General features: G+C 43.5%; 2 protein-coding genes across 4 annotated transcripts in view; one reads left to right on the top strand and one right to left on the bottom strand.

The window, feature by feature from the left end:
• Positions 1-5,909: 5,909 nt before the first annotated feature.
• Positions 5,910-14,727, bottom strand: Bug22 (cilia- and flagella-associated protein 20). Its single transcript, XM_077679090.1, has 5 exons — positions 14,484-14,727; positions 14,300-14,379; positions 14,098-14,209; positions 10,585-10,773; positions 5,910-6,227 (listed from the first exon to the last, which is right to left on the bottom strand). Exons 1-5 carry the CDS (start codon positions 14,715-14,717, stop codon positions 6,111-6,113), a joined length of 732 nt encoding a protein of 243 aa, XP_077535216.1. The 5' UTR covers positions 14,718-14,727; the 3' UTR covers positions 5,910-6,110.
• A 630-nt stretch (positions 14,728-15,357) lies between these two features.
• Positions 15,358-21,749, top strand: part of LOC144147020 (uncharacterized) — an 85,864-nt gene continuing 79,472 nt past the window's right edge. Inside the window, exon 1 of one of the 3 annotated variants that reach the window (XM_077679056.1) lies at positions 15,358-15,770. In XM_077679056.1, the coding sequence (XP_077535182.1) occupies positions 15,693-15,770 (78 nt within the window). In that variant the 5' untranslated portion in view covers positions 15,358-15,692. The remainder of the gene's footprint in view (positions 15,771-21,749) is intronic. The other 2 variants (XM_077679040.1, XM_077679048.1) reach the window with 2 other exon arrangements.

Genomic DNA, 21,749 nt, shown 5'->3' with positions numbered 1-21,749 from the left:
AACATACAAGCGTGCTAGCACTAGTGTTGGCAGAGGCTGTCAGCTAGAAGCCTAAAAGACCATGAAGACTGCATACAACCTTGCTCTATTCGAAACATGTAGGAGTAATGAACACGCCAATAAAATATATTCCATTTAGTTAAACCGATACAGGAATGTAGAACAAGTTGGCTCTGTATTGGTAGATCACAGTGCCAAGAATACGAAAATATTACACCCGTTCTATACGGTGTGAGTTTACCAGCGAATTTGTAGCTGTGGTGTCGCTCATGTGGCAAAGCGACATATTTTCATAACTTCGGCTGCAACAATAAAAGCAGCACCTGTTTAACAGCACAGAAATGGGTGTCGCCACACCATGCAATTTTCCACACCACGATTGGTGGAGCTTTGTACAGAGGACCGGTCATCAACATCACCAGCCTGTCTATGCCCACTGCAGGGCAATGGCCTCTCCCATAGATCTCCACTTATCCCGGTCCTGTGCTAACTGCGACCAATTTATCCCCACAAACTTCTTGATTTCATCTGCCCACCTAGCTTTCTGCCACCCCCTGCCACGCTTGCCTTCTCTAGGGATCCACTCTGTTACCCTTAGTGACCCACAGTTATCTTGCCTTCACATTACATGCCCTGCCCACGCCCATTTCTTAATTTCTACTAATATGTCCTCTACACACGTTTGTTCCCTGACCCACTCCGCTCTCTTGTCCCTTCATGTTACGCCCATCATCTTCCGCTCCATTGCTCGCTGAGTCGTCCTCAATTTAAGTTGAACCCTCTTAGCGAGCCTCCAAAGTTTCTGCCCCGTAGGTGCCACTAATTTGCCATATGGTTTACCGTTCACTGAACCAGGCTTTAGGTATTCTGTTAGACAGTAACATTGCTTGGCTGTCTCACTTGAGACTTGCAGCCTTTTTCTTTATATTATACTTTAAAAGCAGAGACATCTGAAGGGGAACAAGGTAGAGAAATATTAGCATTATATCTGCGCAAGGTATGTCGTTTGTTGTTGAGCTAAAGACAGAAGGTCTACGAAAGGTCTTCAAGCAAAAACCTATTCTGCCTTTAGTGCACCTTTAAAGCTAGATAACTAAGAAAACAAAGAAGTTTGGCAAACCGCAGCAATTTTACCATTGATGCAACAGATAGTGATTTGTGGCTGTCTAACAATGGTAAAAAGCAGTTGTAAATTACATTGTGGGCTTGCAAAAAGAACTAATTCTGGCTAAAGTTCATGAAAACACTTTTTTCTGGCTGGGACTTATTATACGTCTGTGTGCATGTGTCTCTTGAGTATCTGGGGATGCACAACTCTGAAATGGCGTGGGCTAAACTTTATACAGTGGCTGTGCAGGACAGACCTTGAAATCTGCAAAAATGTATTTACACTGTATATAAAACATTGATAAAAGTGCGTACTCAAAGTGAAACCAAAACAAGTATTACAGCCGTGGACTCAACCGATAATGAGAAGCTTGATTCTACACACTGAGCACTAGAAAAAAAAAAAAAAATACTGAGGTGTCGCCCATTTTTATCGTCAGAAATTCCTGGGGTTGTCTTTTATGCATGGCAATTCTCTTGTGGTCTTACATGCTTAGAAACACAGATAGCTACAAATATGGACTCTTTACTGATGATTGAGCTTGTGTGGTTTCTGCACATTTTACCTGGCAAAGTTTACAGTAGATGGCAGGAGCTGTTTTGCTTTTTTTTTTTTAATTGACAGAAATAGGCCTCGCTAAACCTTAAATGTACCCAAAGGATACCCCCGTTTCAAGAATAGTGCACTAAGTTTGGGAACTTGGCCTCGTAGCTTTTGTAAAGTGCCGTGAATCTGTAGTTCCAATTTGGACGTTGTGTGGTAGAGCCAACTTTTATTGCTCTGCTATACATGAATTTCGAATATTTGCACACTTCTAGTGAAAAGAAAGAACCTGTTTTTATCCGCTATATGCTTAGCAAGCTTTTCTGACCCTCGCATAGTGATCATGCCGACACACTTTTTCCTTTGACACCAGCCGGTGAGCTGGTGTCAAAAAAAAAAAAAAAAACCATGGCAGAATATGTGTGGCCCGAGACATTTGTTTTAAATTCAAAAGTACAAGATCAACATGAATGCAGTATTGAACAGTGGTTAATAGGACCAAGCAGACACTTTTTATGATTTGTTTAAGTATGCATTTTTATCAGGATATTAGAGAAAGGTCAGAGAGCTGGCCTGTTTCATAAACATTTAAACCTGGCTTGTGGTATCTGTCCTAGCGTGGGTCCAGGTTTGCATGGACAGCAGCATATTTTGCAATTCCCGCTGATGTGCGCCACCTGCTGGATCGTGAAACTTATGGGAAAAGTCTAATGGATTGGACCTACTTCTTTCTTCCACTGGATGCTAACGGGACTGATGCAGCCGATCAACCTGCTAATTTTATGGCAGTGACAGTGTTCACTGTGCCATTTGCTTGAAGCTGGGAAAAACAGGAAGGCACCTTGTTTTATGACAGAAACCCAAAATGTTGCCAATAGGCTGCAGGAATTCAGCAGTTATGGTGTTCATGAAGCATGGTGAGGACTAGAGTAATGGCATCTCGTGCAAATAAGCATGTATTACGAAACACATCCAACCCTTTGCTTGCATTGGGCCAAGGGCCTTCAGCTTCTCCAAGGAAGTCCGGTCACGACTGTAACAACCTGCAAAAGACCGATCTGGTCTCAACCCAGTGTGGACACGTTGAACAAGGTAATCCCTAGGCCATCTTGGATATGACAATCACGGACAAGCTGAAGCTGAGATGATACTTTAATGACAGAGGCCTGAAGACTTTATGATGCAGGGGGCCAGGAAAACACAGCTGCTTCAAACAGCGCCTATGACAATGCCACGAGGCGTTTTTGTTTGACCGTGGGATATATTCGCAGCATTAAAAGGAAGCGCAACACCGGTCGTTGGTCAAACACGCTGTTTCGCAGTAGCGTGCGTCTTGCTGGACACAGTGTGATGGGTACTTGGTTTTGTTTTATATCCACCACACTTAACCTGCAAAGGCTTTGCAGAGCAGTGCAGCATTTATCAAAGTATCGCAATTATCTAGCCAAACAAGACTCGAAGCACAAGCTGTAGTGCTTCAATATACATTGCAGAGAAGCAAATGGAGGTGCAGGAATTTTAATTCAAAATTTGTCCCAAGTTAAACATTATCCAAACATTTTATTATTTCAGTGCTCGCATACACACATAGCATGTCTCCACAGCTTGAGTTGAGTTGAAAAATCGTGCCTCTTAGTTATCACATTGTGGACAAATCATGATGGTTGCGGGACACCATGAAGACAACTTCCCTGCATTCAAAAGATTGCATGTCGGACCAAACATGCTAATTTTCATGCAAACTGCGCTTAACTCGGCTAGACGGTTATAAATAGATGGCAATGTCAAAAGGATAAGTGCATGGTAGGCTGTTGCCAGTGAAAGCAACAGAAAATTAAGTGAGCTTGAAAAACTGCACAAGTGTCGCTGAAACAATTATAGCTCAATGTTCTAGTGGTATAGTAACTAATCATTACAAAAATTCATTCGAAACCAAACACTCATCATAAACACCTGGAGGCTTAATGCAATGTTTGCCTGGCTCTTATAGCAATGCCACAATTACTATGGTGATGAGGACATTTCCCTCCCTCTTGAACATTACCAAGCTCTGGCAGATGTGCTATCTGAGGTACTGGTAGGTAGGGCCAGGGTTGGTATAAAACTACAGCCGAATGGTTACCCAAGTGAGAGTTTCATCCTCTGAAAGAAGAACGGAACACGTGGGCACGAAGTTTTGCAGGTGAAGTGCCTGGTGAGCTTTCACCCGGTTCAGTCGGCGATGGGCGACATTTGCAGTTCCTGCTGCACCATGCCATCTGGCACGGAATCGGCACACAAACTGCTCAAGTTTGGCTGTGGCCGCAATTGCGTCGTATTGTGGTGCAGGAAGTGGGAATTTGAAATTGGAAGCTACTCAGCGATGGCAGCATGATTTCCCTTCAAACAAGACTAGGTAGCTATGAAAGGTTGCATCTACTGAGTGAAGTGCAGTTTCGTGCCGTATTCATAGTCTCTTTAAAGTATTGACGTACAGTTGCATCAGAACGCATTCCAGTCTGCAACTGCAACATGCCTGAAGAAAGCACTAGGAGGCTTTGATACTTTAGAGGGCAAGACTGAAAAGCTGCAAACGAAAATAAAAGCATCAAAGTGACTGCACCAGTTTCGTCACTATAACCTTTCACAGTCCACCTATGTTCTTTTAATGCTATGGTATATTAGTGTAGGGTACTCTTTAAAAACCAGCCATTAGCACATTACCGTGTGTTGTTTTCAGTTCAACTTGCACGTCTGCTTCCACAGTGATAGAGCAGGGGTGAGACAGCTGCATATATTCGCAGTTTTTAAACATTTTCGTTTTCCTGCGCCATGCTGCTCCAAAACAGCCTGAGAGCAAGGATTTAGACGCTCATGTCAGTTTCAGTGGGTGCAAAAGGCCGAGTTGACAATATGGCCTTCGAAGCAGCCCAAGTTGTGGTTTTTTCCGAGGACGGGATGAATGGTATTGCTAGGTCAGCTGAACCCTCGCTTTGTGCCTTCTGGTCACTGCTATTATCGTCGCTTACTTGCAAGCGCACAAACGACAGGAAAAGAAAGGTCTAGCAAACTGGGCATTGCTATGGCAACAAAATCATGGCAAAATCATAGTTGAAGCGCTCAGTGCACTTCGCCGATATTTTCTCTGCTTTAGCTTACGCGGTCAGTTGGATTCTCGTTTAGTCATTTTATCTGCTGTGGTACTGAAGAGTGCACTAACACGGGAATAATGCTGAGAACGTGAGCCAGATTGCAGGAAAATGCATGGCTCGAAAGTAGGAGGCCATTGAAAACATCGTGGTGCCAATGACTTTGCTGTGGCTCGTACTCGAGTGTGGAATGTGGTGCGTGTGTCTACAATCGGGGTTCGTGACGGGAACCTTTGGACTCTTTGCAGTGTTACAAAACGTTCGGTTATTGCTGTGTTCGACAGCGAGCTCTCGAACCTCAGGAATCTGACAATCAAGGCTTCAGAATTAGCTTCTGGTGCACGCTGCATTGCAGCGACGTAATCGGGTTAAACGAGTAGTACCTAATAATTGATGTATGTGAAGTGAAATTTAATGCCAAAAGCGAGGTAACCAAACATAGCCCCATTACTCGATTACGATAGGGGTGAATGTGTGCTTCGCAAATTGAAATGGTGCAACGACTGCCGCCTCACTTTGTGCAACTTTTGCCATAGCTTTACACTCCATACAATGCAGTCAAGGATTGCAAAAATAATTTCAGCATTCAATTGGTAATAAAACACTTACAATTGAGGTGTTTTTCAATTAAAATTTTTTTTATGGCATTTCACTTTGTCTATGCATACGACCTCTATACAATTGAAGAAGTTTGCAAGAAGGTAGTGCAGTTCACTTCTGATTGCAGTATTTTTCAATTTAAAAAATTTTTATCGCATTTTAATTTGTCCATGCATACAATCTCTATACAACTGATGAAGTTTGCGAGAAGGTAGTGCAGTTTGTACCGTGTGATACTCTGCTAAAAACAATTTCTCTAAAGGTTAAATTCAGTGTTATGTGTATTCCAAACTGATTCAAAAGGGTACTTCTCCCCCAAAGTTGCTACAAATTAAATTTTTTTAACTCTTAAGATGATATGTCGTCCTAAGAGTCGTGAACAGCTCCATGAACTGTGAAAATGTCGTGAACTGCTCCGAATTAAAGTTCTTGTGCTCCAAAATCAAAATTTCGCTGCTCTACAAAACTGCTCCCAAATCTGTTTGGGCACACTCGCCCCTGATGCTGCAATATGATGTGAACAGCCACTCTCTCAGTCCATACTTATTTATTCATGCAGCAACAGTTGTAAAGCAAAAAATACCCAGACGTTCATTGTGCGAATGCAGACTTAACCAAAAAGGCTGCAACATTAAATAAATGACTGGAGAAAACTGAGAAAAAAAAAAATAACGCGCAATGTAGAACTGTACAAAAAAACATGGTGGTGCTTGTGCGCATGTTGCGAGACTTCAGACTTTTCCCCTAGCCTGAACTGGCAGGTACAGCTTGAACTCTGCAGGAAGCTCATCTTCAGAATAGAGGCGGTCTGCAAAGTACACTCGTCGAATTCGGCAATTCGCATGAATCTGAAAAGGACAGAAACAGACAGGCACTTTCAACAGGGGCCATCGCATGAAAAGCCACATGTGAAATGAACCTCATGCAGCATTTGTGTGTCCAACTTAGTGACTTATTTTTGTGCACACTCAACCACTCTAAAGCAATGCTTCATACACAATAGTTATACAGGTCTCCTTTGGCTTTTTTTCTTGCCTAAGTAAAAGTTCTCGCCCTTTTCCAGGGCCGTTCCTTCTTTTTTTTTGTGTGTGTCTTCTCCCCGTACCTTTTGCAGCTAGTCAGTGATGACGCATATTTAAAATAAATTTTTATGAGCTCTCTTGCTTTTTTTTCTTGATATTAGATGCGACGCATCTCTTTAACTTGCCTTGTCCCTCCATGCATGCATCCGGTGTCCATCCGCATGCCTCTCCCCCATTCTCCTCGCCACACCAGCTGCAAGGTAACGCCGCTCTCACCGCAGCGCCATCTTGCGTTAGCGCTCGCTCCCCTTGCCATGCCAGCTGTGCTTCAGCGCGCGTTAGCGCCCAGTTAACACATGCGCATGCGCTACTCTCTCTCATTCCCCTTACCGTTAACGCGCGGTACATATAAACACGATAACTGCGCCGCTCCGCTCAATCACTCCACCGCCGCCGCTCCGATGACATCCGATGATTTGAATGGAGACTAACAGGTCTGCTACCGCGATGGTCGGTGCAACCGTTACAAGCACCGCCCAGATACGTCGCATCACCCCATGGTTTCCCCCCGCGGAAAGATGTGGTCAATTTTTTAAGATGTTTGTGGTTTACTGCACACAAAAAGTTAGCTGCTGTCTACCTTGAAAGCATACCATTTTTGCTGCAGCACATGCCGCAAAAAAGTGATTCAAGTCTCCTTAGCAGTCACTTTCCTCGCTGAAAAATCAAAGCCCCTTTCTCAAGAAAGACAGTTAAGACACGAAGCTTTCTGCCACACAACCCGAATCAAAGTCAATGCCCAAAATCCAAACTGCTTCGACCGTGTTGGAATGGCGCATTCGGATAGGTGTCAGCTTCATAATGTGAGGGACCCAGGTTCGATTACGATTACGAGACGGGTTTTTTTCTTGAGGCATTTGTACAAAGTTGGCTTCCCTGTAGTGCATTTTGCCATGTGCCGGACGCCATCAGTGAGGCACAGAAGCTTTGCTTTGAAACATCAAGTCATGAGCAGGTGGAGTCGACCATGTGTGCACCCCTGGCTAACCATTGCAACATGTACAGAGGGCAACACCCTTGTCTATAACACCGGTTTCATACTTATAGCCTTATCTTGCCTCGACCAAAAAGCATTTGAAGAAAACTACTGTGTCATTCTGAAATCTTGACCATATATATTGACCTCAACATTTTTTGTGGAAAGTTTGAGCCTGCAGTTTTGAGAGGTAACCAGTTAAAGTTGAACTCAGTGCTATAGACAAGGGTGTTGCGCACTGCACAATCAGGCATGGAAGGTGGTAAAGCCAACATTCGTTAAGTTGACCTTGGTTAATAAATTTTCTCATTAAAATGACACGCCTGAGCTGTTTGCTAGGGTTTGAGTAATGGGGATCAAATGCACAAGGATGCCAAACCGCACAGGACCAACCCACAACATTACTCACACGTAAGCTTTATCTATTTGCGACATCCCAAGAAACTCTTTTAAGTCACCACAAGCAAGGAACAAGTAGTCTTGTAATCAGTGGTTTTGGAACTATTTCTCCCCTGGTGGCGCGAAATATATGCTACCACACATCACCGTCAGTGTCGTCGCCATCATCATCATCATCATTAACTGAATATTAAAATTGTCAAATATTTTCTTTGAGTACTTCTGCAGGGGCTATACAGTGGCACTAAGTAATCACAATCAACCCACCAACATAACATCAAATGAAACAAAACCAGGTATTCAATCAACATCGCAGATTCTGGAGAGCACATTAAAAAATCAAAGCCTCCTTCTTAAGAGAAAGACTGTTAAAACGCATAGCTTCCTCCCATACTACCCGAGTTAAAGTCAATGCCCAAAATCCAAACTGCTTCGACCGTGTTGGAATGGTGCATTCGGATAAGTGTCAGCCTCATAATGTGAGGGGCACAGTTTCAATTTCAAACACGAGGAGCGTTCTTTTGCCCCCTTGGTTCGCTTGACGTGCCTTTGCTTATCATCATCGTTTTGTGAAACCCACTGCGTAAAGTTGGCTTTCCTGAAGCGCGTTTTGCACGACAAACGATGCCATCAATGAGGCATACAAAGGCCAGCTAGGGACTGCATGGCGACTATGCCCGGTACACGAGGAAACGGTAGCACGCACGATTCTATGCCTTTATTTATCAATGCAAAAAGCAGTGTAGATATAAATATATAAAAAATAAAAAGAAATTTGTAAGGGCAATACAGGCTTCCTGCACATTTATATACATGCCTCCTAACCGCGAACCTACTACACGTACTTGCACGTTCATGCTACTATAATGAATGAAGGCTTCCATAATGAATATTTACAAAGCAAACGAGTTAAATACATAGATCAGTTGAAAAAGAAGTTATGCCAAGCGTTAAAATGTGAATTGGAAGGTCTGTGTAATGCATTTGTGATGTTCCGGTTTAACATTTAGGGAAGTCGAAATTTATCAGAGTACGTGTATTCACAACGGATCATTTGTGTTAGTTCTGTACCGATATTTCCGATTTTCTCGAGTACCAGTGTATAGGAAAACTGCAGTGGCATGATACCGACGCGTTCATATTTCGTAATATATAAGCCTCACTGCTAATATCTCTGCTTTCGGTTTGTTAGAGCGTGAGTAATTGTGTGACTGGTGCCAGCATCCCTTGGGGAACCGAAGCTTCCAAGTTAGCGTGAACAGATATTGGTCGCATACTGTCAGTGGAGCTGGCTAGTATCATGAGCCCGACACAGAAGGTGAAGCCAATATGCTAGCTATCCTTTGATTGATACCGCAGACATCGGAAACGCAAGATTAGCTTGTTAAATGCTTCACACAAATCCCTTTTAACTCTATATCTGCTGCAAATAGGGAACGTCGAAACCACTATTTTTTCAACTGGGGGCATTCATAAAAGAGAAAACTTCATTTAATCAGCGACCAGCGCCACAAGGATTTCCAATGAATATAGTCTGGTCCTTAAGATTTTGCCGTCTGCAAATAAACCCAACTTTCCCGGAGCCGCCGGGCTCCCCCATCTTTAAAAGAGGGGAAGCCATCACTCCCCCTGTTCTAGCGCCCCTGCTTGTAATCATAGTTTAGCGATTCAAGACAACATACAACACCCAGTGGTGACAGCCGTTTCATAAACTATACAGTGTTGAACACTTACAAGTGTTGATTGCACAGACCACTACAATTGGTGAAGTCATAAAATGTGAAAACCAACTCGTGGAGTTTGTCAAGGGTCCGCTTACAAGGAAACTTGACACATACGAACACTCATAAATGTGTGAACAATACCCCTGACAACATTTGGGAGGGTGCATATATAACTGCAGCTAGGAAGCAGCGCTGCTATGTTCTTTGTCCCAATGAATCTAAAGGAAACCAATAGGGAACTTTCTGCTTCAGTTACTGATATGCAAGCAAGAGAATCGCCGTTCAGTGCTGAAAACATGCTGATAAAGCTTATGAAAGGTTCAATCTTTGTGCAGAAGTAAAACTTAATTTGCCTTTAGCATCCCCCAATGCTACAAATAAAAAGGTCATGCACTGAGAGTTAACACAATCAAGTTAATACAAGTCAAATAATATTTCTGAATCAGAACAAACTATCAAATTTATAACATGCCGACAGACTTTTCAGAATTCTGTGGAGAAGTGGGCACCCATTTAGGCATGGGCACTATCTTAGTATTTTACAGAAGACATTGCATGACAAGGTTTTTACACAGGGTAAATGTTGTCTACACTTGCAAACACCTAAGTAGTTAAAACACACATGCTTTGCTGCTTACATTACTCTACTAGTTTGATCTAAAAGGCTCACTGCAAATTTCGTAACGTCCTGCTCATTCACTAAATAACTGCTATGCTCACTCAGTGAACTGCTCTCTGGTGGCAGGGTAAACTGCAGTGTCTACAAGCTGACAAATTAAATGCCGCAATGAGCATTTGCAGGTGCACCAAGGACCAACGACATCTGCATGGTTTTTTTTCAACTCAGGGCAGGGCAACAAAATATGCGTTACAAAAAAATAATGTAACGTACAGTAGGAGCTGCATGTTTCTAATGGCTCTTTTGAGAAAAATAACAGGCAGTCACCTTCAACACTGATTTTAGAAGGTATACCAGCAATAACTCACACCCCGATGCCCTGGGCACCCATGGGAAGGGACATACCTGCACCCGCAAGGTCTCCACGTAGCTGGTGCCATAGGCTCGACGCGTGAAGTCTGCTAGGTTGAACTGAATTTGGTTCCAGCCCTCGTCCAAGCGCATGGGCATGGTGCAGATGAAGGGCTTCACCCGGGTTGTGCTCTGGAAGTTGCTTGCCCGGAAACGACGGCGGACATTCTTGTCATCTAGGATCTGCGGGACAAGGATCAGTGTCGGTGGTTGTGTACTTGGATCACTGCAGGACACTAGAGTGGCAACCCTGGGCATGTTGCCATCCATCTACCAAAATTGTCCACCCCAAGAATTTTGGAAAGGGCTACAGCAGGTTTTCAAATTATTACGAGCTTTGCTCGAGAGGTTGGAAAGTTCGGAGAGTTGGCGGTGGCGATGCATGTTAAAAAGCCAGCCTGGGGGAAAAGGAAAAACGAGACTTTACAAAAAGAACAGGTGCCATGACCACTGCTCACACGCGACTACGTTATAACATCTATCAAAAGAGCTCGAGAACTTGTAGAAGGTTAAATATAAGACCAAGCAAAACAAACAAATCAGCACACACCATGCATCGATCTACTCTGCATGGGGTCTTCAGGACATATCCAGGCATCAGCCAGAAAAGATTACCAGAACAAAAAGTGAAACAGCCAAATGCTAGTAACAAAAGAACCAGTTTCAGTTAAAAAAAAAAGACAAATTGGCAGAAACTAGAACTTTAACTGTAAGTACTGCGAAGGTAGGCAAACTCTGTTTGGCATAAAGCGACACATGGCTGGGTTATACACCTCGTGCACTGCTTGGTACCGGTGCCTGGACAGGGCTGCGAAGTACCCAAAAATGGGGTGACAGCCGTGTGTGTGTGGCAGAGCACTGATAGATGAAAGACCCCGCCGAACCTGACAAGAAATTTTTGTCTTTTTTTGGCCCGCTTTGTCGACCTATGACCTACCACACATCATGGCCAACTTGCAGACAACTTTTAAAGCTCACCAAATGCTCAGGCCCTGCAGTGTTTCTCAGCCTGGACAAAGAGTATATTCAGCAATGGCGGCAGAGTGCCTCCGTTCAATTTTTAAGGGACGCTGAAATTATTCTAGTTGCGAAAATTACTTAAGGGCCCTACCAAATTACAGGCTAGAGCATGTGGGCCATGTTCTGAATTTTTCAAGCCAATTCAATTCAATTTTTCACAAGATCATTGCATCCACAAGTGTCAGTTTTCTAGCACCATCCTCCTCACCGATTTGCTGGCATCGACTATGATGGCACACAGGCAAGTCTATACTAACATTACAAAGGCCAAGTTTCCAAATGATTAGGTGACATTATTAAAGTTATTAGAGGCTTAAAAAAGTTCATATTAGCTATCAAATAGGAGAAATCAAACTTCTGAAGACTAGGACAGTGTAGAAACATTGCAAATCCTCCCAGCATCATTGCGGTAGTTGGTGAAGCAGCTCCGCACAATGTTTTCTCTTCTGCCATTCATTGCAGATAAACTAAATCTCTAAACTACCACTAAATACTAAAATAATGAACTACACAGTTAAGACTACAAAATACAGCCAAAAATAATGCTTCATGACTAATGCACTGCAGTGTCCCTTTAAAACATCGTATGAAGTCCTTCAGGTAGCCAAGTACTAAAGGGGTCATTTATGTGCTTGGAAGGAGAGGAGGGCCTTTAATTTTGCTAACAACGATTGCACTTTGGGTCTACGCACTAGGCAAATCATTAGGTTTCAGGGTAAAAAACTCCAAAACTTCAGCCTTCATTTCATATTGGCTACGCAATGACATTTCACCAGGGAAGGGAGTCATAGACCAGAAAACAAAGTTGCATCCTAACACTAGACATGTGCCGATTGAAATGTTGCTTTGATGCCCTCAAGCACCTGGTCTGTTTATGCGCTTAACTACCATCCTCTCCTGGACATTGCAAAACGGCTGCTATGCGCATTCTCGTTGTGTGTGGCAAATGTCTGCATTTCCAACGGTTTAGGCAGCGATTCGCCCTGCCTGAAACTTGTACTGTACTGTAGGAGGCCATAAGCAAGAAGGTTTCATGTGTTCAGTCAATCGACATGTAAGCAGAACTGAAGGCAATTCGCTGAAAACCTGGGGTGCAATTCGCTGTTTTGCACTTCGACTGCCTGCCCTGCAGTAGCATCTGACATGCAAGACCTTTGAAACAGACACAACTAGGAATACCAAGAAATAGTGCCAAGGAATAGCTATTAAAATGATCTGCTGGGTTAGCTGGCATTCCTGAGACTGCACATTAACTCCTTTAAAAACTGTCGAAGTATACAGTATGCCTAACTGTTACACCATCAGCAGCTGCGCAACTTTTGAGCCTGGTTGTACAATAATGTGCAATAAATTGAAACAGACACAACTAGGAATACCAAGAAATAGTGCCAAGGAATAGCTATTAAAATGATCTGCTGGGTTAGCTGGCATTCCTGAGACTGCACATTAACTCCTTTAAAAACTGCCGAAGTATACAGTATGCCTAACTGTTACACCATCAGCAGCTGCGCAACTTTTGAGCCTGGTTGTACAATAATGTGCAATAAATACTGGGCTTGTTAATGTACAAAGCATTTGTTTTAATCAAATTTGCTTATAGTTTTTACTAAAATTATTACACTTTGGATAAAAGGTTCTCATGGGCAAGCATTAATAACCAGTTGATATTGCATGTTTGAATAAAAATGAGAAAGTTAAACTATGCGAAACTGGATGCAGTTTAGACGAGGTGGGGTGCTCTGTACTGTGCGCACTGCTCGTTAACTGCATTTTGTTTATTCTGTTTTATCTTGGAATTTTTCTGTTTGACAATTTCACTAAATGGGCTTTATTTCTGTTATCGGGGCTACTTTGGAACATGGCGTCAAAACTCCACATGTCTATTCAGTGCAGCTTCCTTAATTTCTCTTCAAGTAAATAAAAGCAGATTTGTAGGCGTGGTTGCATCATTTATGCACGTTTTTGTTGCGTGTGTGTGTGTGTAACGCACTGCAGCAGGCTTGTTTGCCACGACTTTTCAAAGACATACGGCCACTGCAGAGGTACTAGCTGCTACAATAATCAATGCAAAGAGGAAGGTTCTAGAAAGACATCTGAGACGATCAATAAAGTACATTGACAGGAACAATACACCAGATAGCCGCGAGTAAATTGTAATTCTTCAGTAAGAGTTAGAACTTACAGGGCGTTCGGTGGCACCCTAAGTTTCGAATGCCTATTCTTTTTTTTTTTTTTTTCAACAGTGAAATTTTAAAATGTATAAAAAAAAGAATCCAATGTACGGCAACACTTGATAAATTTGAGTCCTATATAGCGGGGTTTTACATTGCTAAACTCGCAAAACAAGTTCTTCCCTGCAAGGGTGCGTCATCAGAACTTGGTCCAGCTCTGAAGACGACGTGCCAGAATTAAGTACGAATTAGTCACCCGACACTCGCAAATTTTAGCCAAAAAGAAAAAAAAAATTGCACATATGTAAAACCTTACCTGAACCTCGAATGTGAAGTACTTTTTCATGTTCTTGACAATCATGATGAGGTAAGGAAGCCGAATGCCCAGCGTCTTCCGTGGATCGGCGGGGCAAGTGATGAACGTCGTGCTAGTGTTTTGGAAAATAACGACGAAGGTGATTCAGATCCAAAAACAAACGAGAATTTTCTGGCTACGACGGCAAAGTTGAATTTCTCACCTGACGTTTGTGCCTAGTATCTCTAGCACAAAAGATTGGATGTCGTTGTCGGTGATCCTTTTGATGTGCCCGTTTCGAACCTGAAAATAGTGATGTTTGCTCATGTAATGCGGGCATTGCTATCTCTAAGCCTGGTTCGATTTCAAAAGACGCAACGCCAACCTGTTAAACTCAGCGGTCTTACCTTTTTATCCCATATTTGAAGAGGCTTGCTTCCGATGCTGTAAAGGATTGATAGAAAGCCACTCTGAAATGTATTTTTAAACATTTTCCAAGTCTGTAAAAACAAATAGGGGCAAAGTATTGTACGTTGCACCGCGATACAAAGTCGACGCGTCAAATAGAGTTTCTTATAAAGCGGGCATGGTAACTGGCATGTTTGTTGTGCGTTTGTGAGCCATGCAACCGTGGCAACCATGGGTCAATAATTCTCAGTGTTGCCTGTGTAAAAGCTCAGCTATGCTGTCATGGGGTTATTTAACAAAAAAGCTCTATAAATAAAAGCTTCGTAAAAGTTAAAGCACAAAACAAGGGCAACAAGCGTATGCCGACGTTGCAACGGTTCTCATCCGATGTGTTTTTTTTTGTCAAGGTTCTAACGCAAAACAAAAAGTGTAACCATCAGTACAACGGATAGAATTTTATTCAGAGAGAAAATGATGTGACACATTCAGTAGAAATTTGAGACTCCGGTGGCACGATATGAGACCCACGAAAGCTTCGCTGTGCATAGCACGCGGCAAGTGCAAATTTACCTCGCTACAAATTCAGCCTTTTCATCCCCAGTGTTTCTGCCAGAAAGCACCTAGGATCTGACAAAGGAAATGCGCATGCGCGGAAAGTTAACGCTGTGTCGAATCCGTGGAGGAAAGGAGGGCTTTTTTTCTTTCTTTCTCCATGGGCGAATCTGCCCATCCAACCCGCTCGCCAAAGCGTTTTTTCCCCCTCCCATCCGCTCGCATCATTTTGCCTGATTTTGCTTCTGCCCGCTGCGCTCCGTACATCTTATGGCACGTTTCAACCAATGGGAAGATATGGATTTGGTCACGTGACTAACGTCACCGCCATTGAGCAGAATCGTGCTCTAGGCCGGACAGCGGTAATCCCTGTGTAGTTCCCTGGAGTTCAGCCGTTCGGCTTCGGCTGCAGGCTATGTTTTGTTGAGCCCACTTCGCGTAGTTCAAAGTGCAGTGTTTCAACATAAACTGCTATTCCACCGAACACCATAATGTCTGGTCGCTGGGGTGCAGTGGCGAGCACTGGACACCGAGCGTCCATCCAGCGAGTCGTGGAACCAACGCCGCCATTGGCCAAGCGACGCTTCTTGCTCGGAGGATTGCTGTAGCATTTTCTCGCAAAAAGTGTTCGTACCAGTGGCTGCGACCCATCCGCAATGGAAGTTGAGACGCACGTCGATAAGGACTGCAGTGCGCTTGGCAGCCTGTTCCAGTACATAGTCAATGACCTGAAGGTGAGCAAATTTTCACGAACGCTGAAAGCGGAGTGTGCCAACGCATCCGATCACCTCTTTAGCATCGCCAATAACTGATTCACGCTGTTTCCACTCCGGCTCTTTGTGCAGCGCGAACTTGAGCTGAATTTTTGTGGGTGCATATATAAACGCTGCTTGTTATAATTTGCTGCTCAAGTCCGGTTGTTCGTGCTTTCGGTACGCGAGTTTAGCCATAGCATTTGACAGAGGTTGCAGCAAACTAAATACAGCACCGGTGCAGCTAGTGCCTCCTGTTGCTTTCATAAAACCTGTAATTCCTAGGTCGTACTCTCCGAATGAACACTTTGTGAGTTCATTACTATAAATGTGTTTGCAGCGGCTTGTGCGCGGATCCCGCGTTTCATAACCGAAAACGCGTAAAAAAATGGGGAAAGCGTCTGCTAAAGTAATGCGTTTTTATTCTGGCGCGAGCTTCTCAAGGCGATACGTCAGTCCTGTTCAAATACCTGAGTTATTTCTCGCTTATGCTGCCACTTCGAAATAAGTTTCTTTTTTTTTTCTTCCTTTCGCAATCGTTGTTTGGCAAGTTTTTCTCGAATGAAGTTTGACAACTGCGGTATCCTGCCTGTATTGACTTGCGTTCGCAACGGGCAATTCACTCTGGGTTTTAGGCGTTGGGTTATCAAAACGCGTGTTACTCCTCGGGTGAAGACCCTGAAGAAAATTGTAGCCTACAATTTACTGTAGCCTACGGTTTTCTTCGATATAAAACATCAATGTATGCCGTAAGAGTCGGCTCCTTCGTGAGTGCCTGTTATTGCTGCTATCGCTTTTTGCGGTGGAATTGATCTGTTTGCGACAACTTCTGTTTATTCAATTTGCGTATCATTCATTGTCATCTGTGGATTGCCGAACTGCACGCAGTGAGTGGCTAGCCACCGTGATGCGCTAAGACTGCTTTTCTCTTCTGTCATTCGGTGCTTTTCCGGAAAGTCTCATAAGCGGCGGGTGCCGCAGCGCTGCGATTCGGCGCGCCTCATAGCGTGTAAACCCCCTAATTTGAAATTTCGAGGTTTTTGTGCCTTTTACCTTAACCTGGATGAATAATTGGCGTGCCCTGCTCCCCCTCCCTCTTGGAGAAGTTGTGGTTTCGGTAACTCCGAGCTCGCGTAATGGCGCACTTTCCCGATGTCGTATCCTCCGTGCTTGATTCCGAGAGGCTGCGTGAACTCGCCATTTCCGCCAGCATCCCAAATCGGCCGAGCACGGACTCGCTGCTCCGTCGCTCAGCGTGCGACTTCTGAGCGGCTGGCCTAGAATGCGCACGCCGAGTGCAGCGCTCCTCGCTCCCATCTTCTGCACGTTCTTAGCGAGACGGAGGCGAGAGAAAAAAAAAAGTTTAATACGCAGACAGCAGGAAGAAAAAGCGTGGCTGTTGTCTCGTGCGCACAGTAGGGCGGAGTTGTTTTGGGAATCCGTGGCGTACGTATGCGAGTGGTGCAGCGTGGGACGCGGGCATTCCCGCGTGCACAAGTTTTGCACATGTTTTGCAGGCTGCGTCACGGAGCCGAAATATTACGGAAGCATATTTAGAGCACGCATCTGAAATGCTCAGATTCTGCTCAGCGTGGCTTTGCGAGCGGTACCGGTTAATCAGCTTTAATTTTTGTAATAAACTGGTGGAGCAATGCCCTGCACCCCTTGTGCAAGGGTAACAAGTTTGGAGCGCTCAGGTCAGCTTAAGTTAGGAGACGTGGCAAAAAATCACGTCAGGTAATGAACACCAAAACAATGACCTTACTCTGGGAACGGAAGGACATAAGTGCAGTGTTTTTCGTCGGGGCCTGTGACTGCATAAAGTAACTAGGCCACACAGTTTTCTAGCATTTACTTGTGATAAGCATTAAGGATGCTTTACATGGCGTATAATGTGTGAAAAACAGACAAATCCCCGTGTGTGAGCGCAAAAACTCTTGAAAGGAAGTTTGCTGGTTTTTAAATTTTCAGTGTAAACTCAGAAATGTTCGGGAACTTGCTGATTTGCAGCTGTGGCAGCTGTTCTCATGATGAAGGAAGGAGGGAAAAACAGCTCGCATGCATTGATTGACTGGGGTTTAAATTGTTTTGAGAGGGTATTACCTTTAAGTGGAATTGCCAAAAAAAGGAAGAAAAAAAACGTAGCTTTATACCCTGGTGGGTCTCTACAAGCTTGATCGGATCAACTTAAGTCACACATGCTTCGCACAGGTCCTTGAAAACCCTTAGATATAAAAGCGTGAATTTCAAGGCCTGGAAAGTCCTGGAATATTTAAATGGTCCTTGAAAACCCTCATTTTTCTGGGGAGAATCAATGACCCTGTCTTTTCACAAGAATTTAAAGTGTTTGTCGTGGATTTTTGGGGTTAACAAATGTAAAGAAACATTGTAACAATCAATTTTCAGTGTATTGCGTGAAGTTACAAGTTTCATGGATTTTCATCATTACGAGGCAACATTGGGAGCAGGCACTTTTCAATCCAATCCGTGTCACGATACAATCCAGTGAAAGCTGGCTTCTGTTTTCTATCTTGCCTCTTCCGTCTAGTCTGTGGATGCTCACTCATTGCATGTTTGCTGTGCCTCATGCACTCCACCTCCGTCTGCTTTTATGTGCAAATTGTGCTACATAGTTCGTCCTGCCTTGCAGCAACACTAACTGATTTAATTTCAGCTGATACTCTTGCTGACAAAGCAGGAGATGCAGGCAACATTAACTAGGTCTTGAAATCAAACAACCTGAGCAAATCACCGAGGAGGAAAAAGCTCTAAATACCAACCATGAAATAAAAAAATAGAGCTGGGGGAGCATTCACGAACCCGTTAGCGCCTATCTAAATTTGCACCTATGTGCTTAGGTATTGTGCAATAAAAAACTTTTGCATTGTGTTGAAAAAGTTATAAAATAATCCCGGGGACCTTGAAAATTTGTTTTCTGGTCCTTGAAAGTCCTTGAGAACCCTTGAATTTTTGCTTTTGAAGCCTGTACGAACCCTGGTCGCAGTAACATCGGTCAAGTGTAGTGGGATAGCTGTTGCAGAATGCTTTGACGTGATTTCAGAGATGTGCGGTTTTGCAGAGTGAGTTCAGGCGTGTTGTTCAGAGCAATGACACCTTTGAAATGCTTCTTTCAGTGTGCACTCAGCGTTTTGGTGAATTGCCGTTTTGGTGATGGGCCATAGGGGTGTCCAGGTTACAATGACGGCGAGTTCTCGGCTTAACTTCAGTCAGTGTCTAATACTATTGCTAGTTCAATTTTGTGCTTCTAACCCCCAACAATGCTAGTCACTGTTTTCTCGTTGGTGAAAGCGATGGTGACGGAATATTTTCTAGCCTATGTGTAGCATCAGCGTTTGCAGCGTGTTACTGGTTGTAAAATATGGCAGAAGAGGTACATGGGGGTTATGGCGAGTGTCTGTACGATGCCTTTTTTTCTGGGAAATATACACAATAGGAATGCCAGTGTGTCGAAGTTCTGCATGTGTTTAAGACCCCCTGCTGCTGCTCTGCAGAACTTGGTGAATGTAACTTTTGTTGCCTTCTGTGATCTCAGACCGGCTATTAAAAAACAACTTCGTGACCACTGACAGCGAGAATGGGAACACCAGCAGACACGCTTCACATTGTACACAATGTGAAAATGAAACAGGTTCATCAGAATTACATTTTGCAGTTTGGGAATACGACACAGACAAGGGACACACTTGTACCTTTTAAAGGGGCCATGAAGACAAAATACAAGTTTGGTTCATTAGAAACACTGCTTTGTCCCTATAACAATACCACCAGTTTTATCGGTATCATTGTTATGGGCAGGAGTCTCAAACTCGCATCAGTGAGTGGACCGCAGTCGCGAAAATTTAGCCCGCTAGGGTCGGAGCAGCGAAGAAGGTTGAAATAAGGGGGGTTAACAAAATGTCAGCTAATGTTGTCATTTGAAAGAAACAAGTCTTTTCCCGCAACGTAAATATGCCGGGTCATTTCTGAATGGACTTTGGCATCGGGATTTGAGAAACATATCGATACCGGTCTCTAGGACTACTAAAATCTGAACACCTATTCTCATGACACATAAGCGGGCCGGGCCATGGCCACGTGTTTGAGACCGCTGGTTATTGGTATCAAATGAAGGAAATATTAAACAAAACATGTGAAGCAGTGCCCTAGCCACTTTCCGGCAACTTTTCTATCACCGAACCTTGTTAATGCTATTTGTGACCGCTAAATTAACCCTTTGCTAAGGTGCATAACTGGACATGCAGTAAGGCCTCTAGCTCCATTAGATCGTGTCACTTGTGTGCTAACGTGCAGTTAGCACACTGAAAATTGTTTTTAGTGCTGGCCCATGCTATATCACTCTTGCCCAAACCTAGTCACTGAAGCACGAAATTTGGAAGTTTTCCAATACTTCTTGCATTCTTTCGGTTTAAAAAAGAACCTATTTCGTGGCTGAAATGGAGCTTCTTAAGGTACTGAAACCTAGTTCTTTCAAATTAAACAAGGTTGTATTGTGTCTTCATGGCCCCTTTGAAGGGCGCATGGAGACCAAACTTCGCAAGATGTGGAGGATGGCCTTCTGTCTTTCACAGCTTGGTCGAATCTGCAGGACACTACAGAGAAAGCGCAAACATTTCTTCAAGCTCTTCATTCACCACATTCTCTTACATTTAGCCCCCTTACCCTCCCCTACCCACAGGGCTTCTTAGCCTCCTTCCTGTATTACGTCGTGGGCTTTTCCTGGCTGACCTTCAGAAAATGAGTGTTCCCATGTCTATAATTGGTTTTTAGTGAGTGAAGCTTCAATTTTCATTTAATAAGTACTTCCCGTGATATGACAGATGTTTTAATAAAACATCATAAAAGGCACACAAAAAAACGGCGCAGAATAGAAAATACACAAGACAACGGGCTGTTTTTAAAAAGCCGATGCACTAAGATACAATGTTTATAAACTTTGTACTGTACATATTTTGTAAATGTTACTACAGTATGATGTGGAACAATCTCTCTACGCTCACTGTGACAAGGACTTGTACCTTCCTTAGTTCCCTGAGGTTGGCGGTGAAACTTTGCTACAGATTTCAGTGCACATTAAAGATCCCCAGGTGGTCAAAATTAATCCGTAGCCCTCCACTACGGCGCGCCTCATCGCCTGCGTTGCGTCGGCGCGTTAAACCCCACAATCAATCAATCAATCAATCTAAACTTTGCTACAGTAAAAATATATAGCCATGGCAGAATAGTAGTATGTAAGGTTTAACTCTGAGTCTAATTAATCTAGATAAAATTACCAAATTTGGAAGATAGGGTTGGCCGCCCTTTATTCATTAGCCGCACTTAGTAACTTGTCGACGGGTTGTGTCTTGTACACAGTGTCTTGTACCTGCCTGTGTACAAATTGGCTGTCGAAAACAAACACGATTGAGGACGTCGTGGCCGTATCAGAGCGACTGAAAAGCGCTGCTCACTGTGGGCTGCCAAATTGGAGGAATCGTCAAGAACTTGGGGCACCTGTTTTCGCAATGTCATTTGGACCCATTTTGTCTAATTTTAGTGAAATATAAACCTAAACATCACTCGAAGCACACACGGAAGCCATGACCACGTTTTACTAGGCTTAGTGGGTTAAACAGAGATGGGGCAAATTTCTTCCTTCTGCAGGACTGCAGCTGTTAGCGTGTAGCTTGCCTGCTGACTGCCAGTGTTATGTCAGCTGTACAAAGTGCGTCACAAGATCTTTTATTAAAATTATTTAGGGAGCGGCTAGTATCAATTTTGCCCTTTAAAATGTGAATTCCTTTGTAATGGAAACACCACTGAACAAAATTTATAAGTTATGAACTGGCAATTTTTTGGAGTTAAGCAGTTTTTGTACGTTGTCTTTGTGGGTTGTCTTAAAAGGACCCGAAGTTAGCCATAAACATTAGTTCGAATGTGTAGACGATGTTACGAGTTAATTTG

This window comes from Haemaphysalis longicornis, unplaced genomic scaffold (assembly GCF_048455015.1).
Source record: "Haemaphysalis longicornis isolate Haplotype H1 unplaced genomic scaffold, Haemaphysalis longicornis Haplotype H1 scaffold_1, whole genome shotgun sequence".
Taxonomy (NCBI): Eukaryota; Metazoa; Arthropoda; class Arachnida; order Ixodida; family Ixodidae; genus Haemaphysalis; species Haemaphysalis longicornis.
This window is presented reverse-complemented; position numbering and strand designations above follow the sequence as displayed.

Coding starts and splice junctions, on each gene's coding strand:
- Bug22 (XM_077679090.1), bottom strand. CDS start 14,717: ATGGTTGCCACGGTTGCATGGCTCACAAACGCACAACAAACATGCCAG. Junction 14,380..14,483: donor TTCAAATATGGGATAAAAAG/GTAAGACCGCTG, acceptor CACTATTTTCAG/GTTCGAAACGGGCACATCAA. Junction 6,228..10,584: donor TGGAGACCTTGCGGGTGCAG/GTATGTCCCTTC, acceptor TGTCCTTTTCAG/ATTCATGCGAATTGCCGAAT.